Source organism: Dromaius novaehollandiae, chromosome 1 (assembly GCF_036370855.1).
Source record: "Dromaius novaehollandiae isolate bDroNov1 chromosome 1, bDroNov1.hap1, whole genome shotgun sequence".
NCBI classification, from domain to species: Eukaryota; Metazoa; Chordata; class Aves; order Casuariiformes; family Dromaiidae; genus Dromaius; species Dromaius novaehollandiae.
Genome location: NC_088098.1, coordinates 206,628,830 through 206,643,308, shown reverse-complemented (window position 1 = coordinate 206,643,308; position 14,479 = coordinate 206,628,830). Strand labels below are relative to the sequence as shown.

Below are 14,479 nucleotides of genomic sequence, written 5' to 3'. Positions count from 1 at the left end.
GGGTGGGAGGAGGGAGAGAATGAGACCAAGATTTTCCATATCTCAGGATAGTTTTTTAAGGAAAAAGATTCTAGTTCTCAAGAAATATATAGCATTTATGGTCTTAGAATGGGAGTCTTAGAAAAACAAGGCAACAGCAGGGGCTGAATTCCAGTCACCCACTGGGCTGTCCTGGAATGACCATGCTTGTGGACAAGAGCATCATTCATTCTCTGGAACCAGCCCTTTGTGCCTTTGTTCTTCTGCAGCTTAACGCTCCACAGAGGAAACGAAGCCCAATTCCCACAGACACACACGCACAGAGCAGTAGAACCAAAATCTGAACTTGTAGACAGTTAAAATATTTTTCCTCATAAGATTTCCCTTCTTTTCCTGAGCTGCTCTTCAAGTCCTTCTACTTGATACCTTTGATGTTTCTCTAAAGTCTCACCCATTCTTGGATTTGGCCCCAGTTTCAGCCAAGTGTGCAAAGGGATCTGTGCAAACACCACATGCAGATAAAGTAGGGGCTACTTCTGCCTGTGTAGTTTTTAGTGCTGTACATGTACAAAAAATATGAGGTGTACATCAGTATGGGAATATAACTGAGCCCAAAGTGGACACACAGCAATACATGTGGCCAAGCCTTCACATGGTGACAGCAAAAAAAGGAACTGTTTATTTACTCTCAGCGCTATATCACCCATTCAAATCTAGCAGTGCCTTTTGTGACCACAGGTCAATTATCTTCACCATCTGGTGGCTTAGGGAATATGGTCTGTAATTTAATAGTGGTCACAGAGCAGCGCCCTGGGAAGGATAGTTCACATCACAAAAACCGCCTCTGCATTTGGCCTTCTTCTGAGCAGTTTTGCATGAAGAGACCCTCGACTCTTCAGTCCAATGCAGGAATACTTATCCCCATACCTCCACGAAGCTAGGGTTGGAACTGAGTGGCAGGGCGAAGAGGAAAACTCATTCCAGTCCTGAATTACACTGCAGGTGATGAGGTAGATTTTTGCATGATTTAGTACTTTCAAGATAGCATCGTTCACTAAAAAAAGTCGCTTAATAGCAATAGTAAAAAGGGCGCTTAAATGCATGCTTAAAGTTTAAAAAGTTATGCCGCTCTCTTAACGCAGTCCTTGCTGAACATGTGTTACACATAACCAAAGCCTGACACACTTCCTGCATTGGCAGGGAGATAGCGATGGAAAAGCTCATTGAGGCTAGTTTCAGTGATTTACAGCAAAGGATGGGGAAAATCACATCTTTCTTCAATATGTTTTTCTACTAACAATATACACATCCTACAAAAAAAAAGTCTAAGATATTTTGCACTAAAGCTACAGTAAAGCAACACAAAGGTGGCAAAGTCAGTGACTGGCATTTTGGTTAATCCAGCCCAACATGACCTGAGGGACAGGATTTACCTCAGTTTTAGAGCACTACATCTGGCAAGTCATCCTGTGCTCTCTTCATAGTCAGAGGAAAAACATACATGGTTTTCAAATTAGACAAAACTTCACCTTTACTAGAGCACAGCTAAGGCTGGGATCCTCTCTGAGCAAGCAGTTGCTGCTCCCCAAACAACACTCTCACCATCCTGCAGCAAGGAGTTCTACAGCTTAACTGTATGATGTTCTCACTTACTGATTTGACCTACTGTGGGCATTTACTAAATTCTGAGATAAATCACATCTTAAATGACCCATTTCTTTCCATCCACCAGAAAGCAATTGTAGTTGACTAGCTTGAATGTAGACTAGCCCAAATGAATTCCATTCCAAAAGCTTATGGAAGACACTGATGGCTTCCATTTATTGTCTCAGAAGGAGAAGACTACTTCATGTACCTTCTGTCATTCATCAGTTATGTATCTTACAAAATAAATCACATGGGTTTGTCCAAAAAAATCTTCAATGCCCACACACAATGCATAACAAACAAAGGTTATACAGGCAACTGTTTCTTCCCTTTTCTGACCTTTGAGTGCTGGGCATGCCATGCTAACGCTCTTGAATCTCATGCATAAACCCATTGCAAAAGCACTGATTACTTTTATATTAAAGGAGTAAATTAAAAAAAAAAAAAGTTATTTACTGGAGGGAGAAAACAATAGTGGAGGAAGGGACACATGCTTTGCTAAAGGCTTGTACTATTGTTTGCTAGACCTCAGAGGAATATCAAGAACCAGGAACTGTGAATCGCATTGTTGTTCTCAAAGAGGAGAATGGTTTAGTGGTCACAAACAGCAGTGCCAGGAACACAGATGTGAAGCACTTTTTCTGAAGGCTGCACAACTAAGCAGGTGACATGCCGGTCTGCCACACTGGAGACTTGCTGCCAGATGTTTTTCTCTGTAAGAAGGCACTAACTTGAACGAGAGCCCTGCTGGCCACAGAACGGACTAGAAGCAAGGAACAATATAAGAAAACCATCATTAGGAATCTCCAAACTCTGTTTCAGGCTTTAGCTTTACACAGTCCAAAAACCGAACACAATGGACCTCAACAAAATTTCTGGTAAAGGTACTATTCCTGAGGGAAGTGGCAGCAGACTCCCACGGCCACATCCACTGCTTCCCAACTCCAGGTGGCATCCTGGCAAGGAATCCAAATCTTTTATGAGAACTACTCCAAAGTTCTGGACATGGTAAACTTCAGGCTATATTCTATAAATCAACAGCTAACTCAAAAAGAAAGTCCCTACTGATAAAAGCTAGAGCATTAACAACAAAACTTAGGAGCCTACGCAGATATATCTGCTCATAGGCAGCGGAGAAAATACTACCTACAGGACTTAGGAACAAGAATCTCACTGTACTTCAATCACCAAGTGCCCAGATCCATAAGAGCTATATAGGCATTGCAGCCCCTTTGGCAATGTTGGTTCTAAGGTGTTTATGAATTTTCACTCTGAATGTACAAAGTATATATGAATTTCCAACTCATTTTCACTTCCAACTACTTCCATTCTGTTCTTGCCTGATCTATAACTTATGTTCAAACATATGGCAGTGTATTTGCTAAAAATTCCCTTGAAAAGTGCATTCCCTAGATCAATTCTAAACAGCTTCAGATTTAAGATCAGGATGGGGTGGCGAGGGGAAGAACCTAACAGTGCTTTGTTTTTTATTCAGCTAACTGAAGCAGCCAAAAGTTATTTAGAGTTAGTTTATGAAGTGAAAGTTCTATAAATTGTAGGGGAAAAGCAATTTAATCTTAGTTCCAGATATCAAAATGCTCACTATACATTTAAAAAAAAAAAAACTTTATAAAACTTACTATGAAATGCTTTGGAGAAAGATTTAGGAAAAATACTGCACATGCGTTCAGCAGGAATTCCCAGGGGTTGTCTCATTTACCTCATTACAAGCACACACACAGTGTTAATTGCTCTCCAAAAGAAATCTGCAGGCATAGACTGCAAGAAAATGTGGGTCCTTCTCCTGATTCCCTCCTCCCAACAGACGCCTACTGTTCTTCTAAAAATTCCCCACAAAAAATGATAGTGTTAATTGTAGCTATCACAAAGTGTTTTTCCATAGCCACAGAAACTTAATTCCTGAATTTGAGCTGATGCACATGCAGAGCCAGAGACCAAGTGGAGGTAGGAGTGATGATGGATCCATGCAGCAATTCATTCTATCACGGATAATTTATATACGCATCAAGAGCATAATCCCACAATTGGCAGATCCACTCCAAAATCTTGAAATGCTTATTTTCAGCCTCTTAAAGCTAACTGACACAACAACTTATGAGAACACTGTGGAGTCCAGGCACTTGTCTCCATACCACATACCACAAAAACTCTGTTAGTTCCCACTTTAGGACTTATTATCTTTTTTCCCCCCCTCTCCAGGAACAATCTGGGATTTATCTTTTCCTCCTCAGAAGAAGAAATAAAGTGTTCAGCTCAAATCTCAGTACCTATTAAGACTTGGCAGTTCACATGGTCTTGTGCCAATCAAAGCTGCACAAGATGCTCAAGTGTGTAAGGAATGGGCTGGTACGCAAAACACTAATGTGGTTATATCAGTTAATGGTATGACCTCACCTGGAATATCAAAAGCCAAACAACACCTCAGAAAGGTCAAAGAAAATAATAAGAACAATCAGGACCTTGAAAAAAAATCTCTCAATGAACAGGCTTAAAAAAAAAGCCAAAACACTGCAAAACTGTCACATGACAGATGTTAATTCAGAGAAAATGGGGCAAAGAATAAATAACTAGCATCTGTTCTCCTTGTCTCAAGACCTAAAACACACTGGTTTCAGCTTATCACCACGCATAGTAAGCCTTCCATTCCCAAGCACATTCACTGAGGAGCTAGCACTAGCCATCAAGGACAAGCCCAGTGAGCAAACTGTAATGCACTAGCCCTGACAGTGACTGAATTGAGGAGGGGCTGTGGGACTGCAGTCCCTCAGTGATACCAACATAAGAGGCTGTCCACAGGGAGAGGATGGATCTCGATTCTACCCTCCTGCACCCTCCAGCACCAAACAGTCTCAGCAATGAAGAGAGAAACGGTTATTGCTTTGACTTAATCTTAGCCTAAAAATCGTCTTCTGTATGCTGGAGTAAATGAACGTCCCAACTTTATGGGGAGAATTTCAGACGTATTACATACTTTTTTACCCAGACATGTTCTGAAAATTACTCTTTCTATACACAGATAAAAGATGCAAACTGTCATTAGATTACATATAAACTACTGATTTTTTCTCAAATTGTAGCTCAATAGTGGTTAATAAGCCTCTCTTAGCAAACTGTCATCAGAAAGAAACATGCAAGTTCTTGACACTTATGAACAGGAGGACTTTCTGTTAATTAAGAACTATGGAGACAGCATTCACAAGAAAAAAAAATCATAGTTGTCAGAGAAACATCTTAGTTTTGTATTTAGAGTTTTTATGCCATTTTACTGTGTTTAGATTCTACAAAGCTGCTCAACCACAGCTGAGAAATGCTAGAAGTCATTATTAGAATGTACCAATGCCAATAGTTTTGTACTCAGGAACCTTATTTCCAAAGCTGTGCTATATCAACAAATCCCTTGGTTTCAGCAAGAGATATGTATAGATAGATTTCAGAACTCTTGTGACACCAAACTAGAGCTATGGATTTTCCATTAACAGATTTCATAATGGACTCAAAATGGAACCTTTTGGAACCTTTTATGTCTGAGCCATTTATTGTAATGGAAGATTATTTTATCATCTCAGAGATAGTAATCTTTCTGTTAAAGAAGATGCTTCCAAGGATTTAGTGTTTACAAACAAGCAGGAGTTTTCAAGAGTGAATCTCTCTTATATACACACTCCAGGAAAAAAAAAAAAGGATATAAAACTGGCTGGTTGAGTATCTCCACTCACTTAAAGCACTTAAAAGAAAATGGAGTTCCTTTGAAAATTCATCTACAAATGTGGGTTGCAGAGTCAGCTTTTTGAAGATTAAACAACTTTACAAAAAAGGAAATAATACTGTAGAGATTAAATCCCAATTTCTATTTTACCTGTTTGACTTTGGATCCTTTCATGCTTTGGCTACTAAAATTCGGCATGAATCAGAAAGCTGAAATCATTTTACCACATCCAGACTTAAGGGGGCAAGAAACAGTGTCTGAAGGAATTCATTTTATCCACAATTTTTTGGTTGTTATTTTAAGACCAAACATACATACCCTTAAATCTGGAGAAAAGTTGTCTGTCGAGGTGGAGACTGAGTCGGATGATATTGCAGAAGCAGATTTGGTATGGGCAGAATGGTCTGAGTGAGAAGTAGAAGCACTGTAAAGAGAAACACAACATATCAGAACTGTGCATTTCTAAGACTACTCAAAAGGCTACAAATACAGCCAGAGACTCACTTGCAATCATATCAGACAATTTTCACGAGTTTCCACCCTTTCCATTGTCAAGTATTTTTTCCTCAACGGTGGTTAAAAAGAACCTGTTTTCCTTTATGTTGCTATGGATTACCAAAGCGCACACAATCTCAGCTCGAACTGAACCAACACTATTGACAATCACAAACTTGAACAAACCCTAAATCACAGAAATTACGGGCCTCAATTTCAAACTTTCAGATGGGAGATCTTAGTGTGCTACAACTGGATAAAAACAGACAGAAACCTGAACACATGCCAGCCCAATTCCAACCACAGCTTTACAATGGTGGAATAAATTCAGAACAAAAACGCTTTCCATCACACATAACTTTCCTCCTTCAGGTGTAAGTATAACCCTCAGGAGAATTAAAAAGACTCTTCCATTATACTATCACAACTCTCTGGTCATACAGACTGTGATCTGATCGAAACCAAAGTAAACCTGATTTTTAAACAGTTTTTTTTAGCACAGCTGTAAGCAATTAAAATAAGCTTATTTTATGGCATTTTTATGTTGCAACCTCTCCTAGAACCATAATTGCTTAAAATTAGCATTTGATAATAATGCTCTTAAAATGCCATATGATTATAAAGAAAGATCCTCTGTGGTACGCTGTTATTCCCTGAAGCCGTACTACAGCAGTGAACACTACCTAGACCAATTAATTCCTGCATCCTTACGAATCCCCACTGACCTCAGAAAGGTTTTGCTTGGGTGTAAAGATACTCTTAAGGATTGGCTACCAAGCTCCAAGCCTGGCCTTGGCCAAGGCACAATTCCACAGGAGTATTACCACTACTTACTTACATTGTATTAAATAGACATATGACAACCTGGAAACAGCTATATCTGAGCTTCCAAAGGGCCTGGAGGTCTGTTAATTGTCTCAAAACTGTTTTGCTGCTTAACTGCTGGTAAACAGCCACTGAAAGGCCACAATGTTCCATTTCAATTGCTATTCTTTGGAGTTTGGCAAAGTATTACACAGGCAGTGTTAAAAATACGAGGTACTACAGCAAAATTGGGCTCTTGCTGGGAATCGGTCCTTTCTCTCCAAGGTTTAAAGAGTATTGGCAACTTTTTAATGCTGTGAAGTGGAAATTGAGAAATGGAAGTTCTGGGAACAGTAGAAACTTATTCAAAATAAATGATACTGTTGTGTAAAATGAATAGCACAATTCGATTGAATGCACTTATTGTACATGGTTCAACAGCTAAACACCCAGCTTTCCAAGTTACTTAACTCTTGACATGAGTTTGCCAGGCAACGCTGCATTTCGGATGGACAGTGTCACTTGTGCACATAACGCCACTCTCACGACAGCAGAATCTCTGTCCCAGACAGAAAATAATCTGACTCTAAAATAACAAGGACCAAATCTGCAAAGTTTCCTCATTTCGGCCCGTTCTTACAGGCTGATGGGCTTCATATACATGCAGACCTCACGTGCAGTTTCAAAGATAACTAAATTGATATAATGGTGAGCTGCTGTTGAAAGGGCTGGTCACGTTCCCTCTCTTCCTCCTCTCATCAACCAGGGCTATGTGCTGCTACGATCTCCACTGGGCTGGACAAGCAAGCACGTAGATTTAAGGTTCAATTTGCTGATCTGCCAGGACAGTGAACTATTAATAAACATGAAGAGAGTCTTCTGTTGAGTAACAGGGCTGATCTAATTCATTACATTGCTGTATAAATCATCAGATCCAGTGCATCAGATCCGGGGGAGGGAGGGAATCTGTATCTGGAGATGGTGAGGAAGCTTGAGAACTCTTCTGATCACAGCAGCCAGCAGGCATGCTAAATTAGGCATAGTATTAGACCACATTTCTGCATGTCTTTAGTTGAACCAGCTCAGACCCCTAGATGTGTTTTCTTAACATTCATTTCAGCTTGTTTTCTGCATGTTCAGCCTTCATCTTTCAGGAGTTCAATCCAATATTTTCAATTGCTTAATTAATTTGATTTTAAAACGCAAGTAAAAAATCACACTTCAGTGTTCTACAAAGCAGCATCTATCTCCTGTAGATCAACCTGTGCAGAGATAACACTTGAAGTTACAAACTAAGAGTAAACTGATACTAGAGATGCCTTTGTCACTCAGTAACAGCTCTGACTCTTCTCCCTCCTTATCCACCCTGCCTTCTCCCCCTGCAGCTTCCAGCCGGGGGAGCCCGAGTTTCAGAACAAGTCTTCAGAAGGCATGACTTTGAATTCTTTCCCTTTTAAGGGCCAGAATTTTGCACATTTAAATTTAGTTTAAAGGGTCATCGAGTCTGCTCGGAGTTTGCAAGTCATTAGGCATAGGTGTAAATAAACAAGCAAGGAACACAGCAGCAGAAAACGTGGCCTATGCGCTCACCCTTCATTCTCACGGCACAGGAGGACAACTTACTCACTGAGTGACCACAGCTGAATTACTGAGCACAGCAGCATTTTAACAGAAACATTTGCATCAGGAATTTCATGTCCATTAGCCACAGAAAATGCAACTGGAAGGGCCTTTAATGAGGTACTCTGGTCTTCCCTTCTCTGTCCCCAAGCTAGGACCAGCTACACCCAAACAATTCCCGAGACGTGTCTGTCTAACCTGTTTTTAACAGCTTCCAGCCACGGAAAGCGCCAAACAAAAGGATTAGAAATCCTCCAGTTGTTCTGCTTACACAACTGTTCTGCCCTTGCACGTTCCCATTGTCCTGTTTATGGATAGGCACTGATTATCTACTCACTGTAGACCAAAGAGTTTTATGAAATTGTCAATTAATTTCACTTCTACACGCTGAGGGGCAAACCGATTTATGCAGGAAAAAAAAAGAGGAGACCCATAATCCACAGCCCGTCTGAGCTGTGAAAGTGTTTTGTGTTTGTTGATCACACTTGGCTTCAAGTGGGTTTTAATGAAGGAAAGCATTTGCATTTTAGAAGTGGATTTTCAAAAGCTCCCAGCATCAGCCTCTCCCTGCCTCCGCCGAAGCCAACGCTGAGGCTCCCCGTGACATCAGCGAGCGCTTTCGGAAACTCCAGCCTGCGCACACAGCGAACAATGCCGCTCGGCTTAGGCAGCCCTGCACAGTACGCATAGGTTGCATGTGTTTGGCTCGGGGCCTCTGCTCTCCCGTCAATCATTTCAACGGGGCTGAAACAAAATGAAGAAGCAGACAAGCAAACCTCCGCTGCTTGGCGACTCCTTCTCTCTTATCGCTGTCAGGCGCTCGTGCGGCTCCAGCCCTGCTGCTTAGCCAATTAATTAACCCGATGTCCCTGGGTGAACCTGAGAAGTTTATTAGCTTCAGCAGTTTAGTTAGTATAGAGTTCCCCTCTGCTGCTAATGCTAAAACAAAGACTCTCAAGCCTTGTAGTTTAATACCCATTTGGGCAGGGCAGAGGGGGAGAGCGACCTGTGGCCAACATGCCGACTCGGAGCGGGGAGACCAGAGCTCCCTCCCCAGCTCTGCCACAAGCCCTTCTGCATGACCAGTGGCAAATCATTCATTCCTGCTTTGGCTGTAGTTTCTGCACTGTATCACAGCTTTTGCCAGTGCGGTCTGGTACAGTATTTTTGGCAGCATGATGGGGCAATTCTGCTGTTAGTCTAAAATGTTGAGGACCCCACTGAGGAAGCAGCATTTTCACAGAGAAGGACCCCCCACACCTGCATTTCATGAGTAAGACATTACAGGACAAGACTGAGTGATGGCAACAGCATGAGCGCCAGACATTACTGTTGGGTTTGGGGGCACCTGACAAACATTTGAGAACATGTGTATGTTTGGCCAGGTTTCAGCAAGGGTTAAAAATCACTGGAATTTTACAAATTACTGTTAGTTGAAGATGCAATGCAACACAATCTCTGAACTTCATTCACGTTCAAGGAAACTACATATCTTGAGGTTCACAAAACACTTAGAGCTCTTCCTAGCGGAAAGGAGCAGACTAGATATTCAAGAATGGACCTGTGAAGACCAGGTACCTCCTGCAGCCTTTCTGCTCCTATGCTGCAAGCCCAGGCAGCTCCCTGACATCCTTTCCTCACCTCTAGGTTAGGTGGCAAACAGGACCGCTGCAACAGTTCAAAGGCACCTGCAGGGAAAGCACCTTATTCCTATTACCACTATTGCTGTTTCTCCTCTCCTTCCTCCCAGCCCAAGCAGAAGCAGAAAACAGGTCTGGGATGCAACTAATACTGATGTCCATCTTTCGTCTTTGCAGTTATTATTATTATTAAAATGTATTTTCTATGGCCAGATTTTGAAAGATAAATGAAACCAAATGAGATCTGCGAGCATAACGGTCTTGTATAGTATCTGCCTGCATTATTAACCCCTTGGCTATATGGAATACATATATGCAACTAGTATAAGAATTACAATGGAAACAAAGCACAATGACTCAGCTCTTGATAAAGCGTTCACTGTTATTATTACGACTATCCCACACCATGCCAGATGGTTTTCAAACATAATTCAGACTCAGACAGATGCCCTCTGGTGATCCTTGCTCAGGCAACTGAAAGATATTACTGCCTCCACAGCAGAATTGAAGGTATGCCAGTGCGCTTAGCTTAAACTAACAACAAAGATGTAAAGAAGGTGCAGACAGAAGTGTCTGAGACACGCAAACTCATCCTGTTACGCCGTGAAGGGGTGGAGGAAATATTTGGTGGAAAGCAGAAGCAAAGTCTCAGGCCACTTCAAAAAGGATCATCAAACAGCACCTGCCAGAGCCATCTGAGGCAACCTCTATCCTCAGACACTTCTAAAAACAAGGTGTAAAAGAAAGGTAACTATTATAGAAGGAATCTGAGTATGAAGTGAGTGTTTTCCTAGACTAGATCAGCAACACCTTTCCATAGAAGGAAAAAGCACAAATCCAACTTTGGAAGGTGGTGATTTGACCACATGAGGCTCTGAGAGGAACTCAATGAAGGTCAAGTAGAAGCTAAGCACAGAGATGCACAGGGACTGCCAGGGTCAAACCGTGAAAGATGCAGACAAAGGCACTATTTATGCAGGACTGATTTTTCCTCCCTGTATCACTACTCCTGCTGCAGGCAATTTATTACAATATTCTTTGTACTCTAAAAATAGTATTTTATTTCCCCATCCATCCACCCTCCACAAGAAGGAAATCTCCTAGAATATCTCTAGGAAGAGCTTTCAATGAAAGTCAGATCTAAGGACGACCATGCTATCCAACCTCTCCTGATAGGTTGTGAGATCCACAAAGAAAGTCATGACAAGCAATTTTACTTAGCACATGAAAAAAAAAGAAGAAAGAAAACCTTCATAACATACTGTGATGGACCATGTGATATGAAGTCAACCCTCCCAGCATTTAATTGCTAAGAACGGTCATTTCCAAACAAGTGTCTTAGAGGCCTGCCTCTTCCTGTTCTCCTTCCTAAAGCTCAAGAAACAACCCTATGCAAAGAGGGACTGGGCTGCAACCCCCCAAGAAACTACCCACTGTTAATTTTCGAGGACACTCATTCAGACTTTGAAAACTGAAAAACAGACCTTTGTCTTACTTCAAAACAAGACATTGGCAAAAGAAAAACAGTAATAAAGTAAAAAAGAAAATATCAACTTCAAGTTCCTATCCTAAATCTGCGGTTGGGAAGCTGTGTATGAGAGGAACACCTGGGACAGAGCACCTGGAACCCTGAGAAAAAATGATGAGACAGGAAGGACAAACATTTCTGGAAAATAAGGTGTTTAAAAACAAAACAAAATGAAAAGCCTATGCATAGGGCTTTAGGACACTTATTTTCCATACCAATGTCTAAAAATACAAACCTGGCTCACTCCTCTAGCTAACGCAACCAAAATGCAGTCACTGATGATAAAGTCAGCACTCCAACACTTTCTTTATGAATTTTCCCTTCCCTGCCACTGTAACAAGTAGCTGCTTTTTTGCTTGCAAAGGTGTGCCAGCTACCCAGATGCTAATTGGCACGAGCTGCTCACACCATTTCTTCTGTATCCAATTGTATGTTTTGTTTCAATAGTCACTGAACTGACATGGAAAACAGGTGATAAAATGCACTACTGTGCTATACAGTTTCAGCCGCAGAGGTCATAAATGAGAAAAGCACTGCAGAGTGTAAATTTCCATTTCCCCTCTTCCTGTTTTTGTAAAAGTTTCTCATTATGTACATTCCTAAAAATTAATCAAGGTGAAAACTGCAAATTAACGATGACTAGTGGCAAATACAATTTAATTTGGAAGCTCTAGATGCCAAGAGAGCAGGATCCAATTGGTTCAAAGTTACAGCAAGGCCGTGAATACGTGCTCCTGCAGTACTTGGGCACTTTTCTTAAACGTATAATTACGCTGAGGTACTGAACTGACTTCCCAAATTCAAGCTGACAGCTCTTCCTCTTCAATACTTTCAACACTCCTGTTTCTTTCAGAGAACGAAAAAGTAGCACTGAAAAATCTTTTGAGTCATATCAGAGCAGAGGGAGAAAAACCAGTGCTTGTTCCCCGTGAATATCACTTTTGTCCTAGCTAGTCCTGGCTGAGCGGGCCTGGGAAATCCAGCTGTTGCCCACACCAGGATCTCCCATTTACAGCAGCTCTCTGTGGACCTGTGCAAGGCTAGGTGGCTCCTGTAGCTCTTATCTGTACACCTATTCCTAAGGGTATTCAGAAGTGCCGTGCAGATCCTTCTCCAGGGAAGTACTTAAATGAGCAGTCGGTGTCTGACCGAACCGGGACCCAGTGGCAGGGACGGGCATCCTGCGCAGCGCTCTGCTCTGCCACACCGTTGTAACAAACTCAGCTGCTCTAAATTCAGTTTTAGCCTCTCAACACCCAGCCTGTCCCAGGACAGGAATCCCACTGTGTTAGGCACTGTATGTACCCAGAATAATAGGCAACCTCTCTCCCGAAGGGCTTACACGGACGGATAAAGGAGTATTATCTCCAGCGAGCAGTGATTCAGTCTTGGTTCCTCTCAGCAGAATAGAAAAACAAAACAGGCTTATCCTACTTAGACTACACCTACCAAAAGAAACTTAACTGTACATAAAATGCATCCTCACACGCACAGAAAACACAGTACTCTATGCACATGCAGAACACACAGTTGCTACATTTAAGAACTACATGGAAGGCACATTTTCTCTAAACATTTGAAGATCCCACTTTAACCTCTGCTTGACCTGTAACAATCTCAGAGGGGAAAAAAGCCATAAACAAATATGCTTTTGAAGGAAAGAAAAGAACCAACTGCCAGGCTTCCTCTGGCATTCAGAAGAGGCAGACAGTTATATAATATAATAATGTAGCCTCTCCATTCAAAAGGGTTGGCAACATCAGAGCTTAACAACATCTTAAAAAGAAGCCATTTCAGCAAACAAATCATTGTGCATGTGTGTGACAGACCTAAAATAGCCCCCCACGCCACTTGCCTGAATGAAAAAGATTCACTTCTGTTGCCAAGCAAAGCCGGGTCTCAATCGGACTGCAACGTTCCAAGGAAAGAAAATGTCATTTTTTAAAAGTTGATCCTTTTAAGTAGCATCCTGGGCTGAATATATAGTACATGTTTTCCCATGAGCCATAAAGAGAATGTCCTTATATTTTGACCGTGAACAAGCTTTTCTAGGAATGCAAATTTTGCTCTCAATAGTTACACAATGGACTACAGTGTCACAAGCACTGTTCATGCTCTATTAGTCATTCTTTTATTATTTTTTTACACAGAAATTCAAAAAAGGCCTACAGTGTGCGTAGAGCACTTGCTAAACAATAGGCTGATTGTTTAAAATATTTGCAAGATTCCAAGAATAGAAAGCCAACACCCAAAGACAAACCGATATGCAGCACATAATTAATAACAGCAAGCAGCCCACAGTATCATGCTTTCATGAGTCAAACGACCCAGAAGGTAAAAACAGGAAGAACCCAGCTACCATAGGCCTAAACTAAGATATGCTGATCACCATGTCCTGGATAACAACAAAATGATCTGTAGTCTTGAGAGAAACAAAATGGGAATTAGTTTTCTAACAAGCCCCAGCATGGTATGGGATGGCAGTCAGTAACAAGAAAGAAACCAGAATTGAAAAAAAAAAAAAATCTTAGATTCCTGCTGGAAATAGATATTTTACCTCTGTTTCAGCAACTAAATTTCAGCCCACATCAGCAGAGTCAAAATTAGTTACTACCTCCTGAAAGCAAGCTGATAATCCAGTACTTTGGTCAGAATCCAGTTCCTGATGGAAATATGTTTGCCTTGCAAAAACCGCCACTAGCGCAAGCAACTTCACTTGCAGCATTAACAGTTACGGCGATGACTGTGGGCAAGGCAAATGGCTGTGGGCAAGGCCATCTCCTCCAGGTGAGGCAGAGCTGAAAGACAGTCCAGTTACTTTCTGCCCTACTGCTTGTAACAGAGAGGTTTGACAAATTTTCTGGAAATGGCTGCCCACCTCTGGGTCTGTGCCTAAAAGCTGTGGGTTCCCAGCCACCAGGACAGACCCTTAGCATTGAAAACAAATTAAGACTGGAAGGTGAAGAGGAACTCAAGATGCAACCTTACTCATTATTACTGCTTACTCCAAACAACAACATTGCCCACTAAAAGAGTGCT

The 14,479-nt window shown here is 41.5% G+C and overlaps 1 protein-coding gene across 1 annotated transcript in view; it reads right to left on the bottom strand.

The window, feature by feature from the left end:
- Positions 1 to 14,479, bottom strand: part of MTMR2 (myotubularin related protein 2) — a 63,598-nt gene that overhangs the window by 36,160 nt on the left and 12,959 nt on the right. The window contains exon 2 of the mRNA XM_064505108.1: positions 5,672 to 5,777. Within this exon, the coding sequence (XP_064361178.1) occupies positions 5,672 to 5,777 (106 nt within the window). The remainder of the gene's footprint in view (positions 1 to 5,671; positions 5,778 to 14,479) is intronic.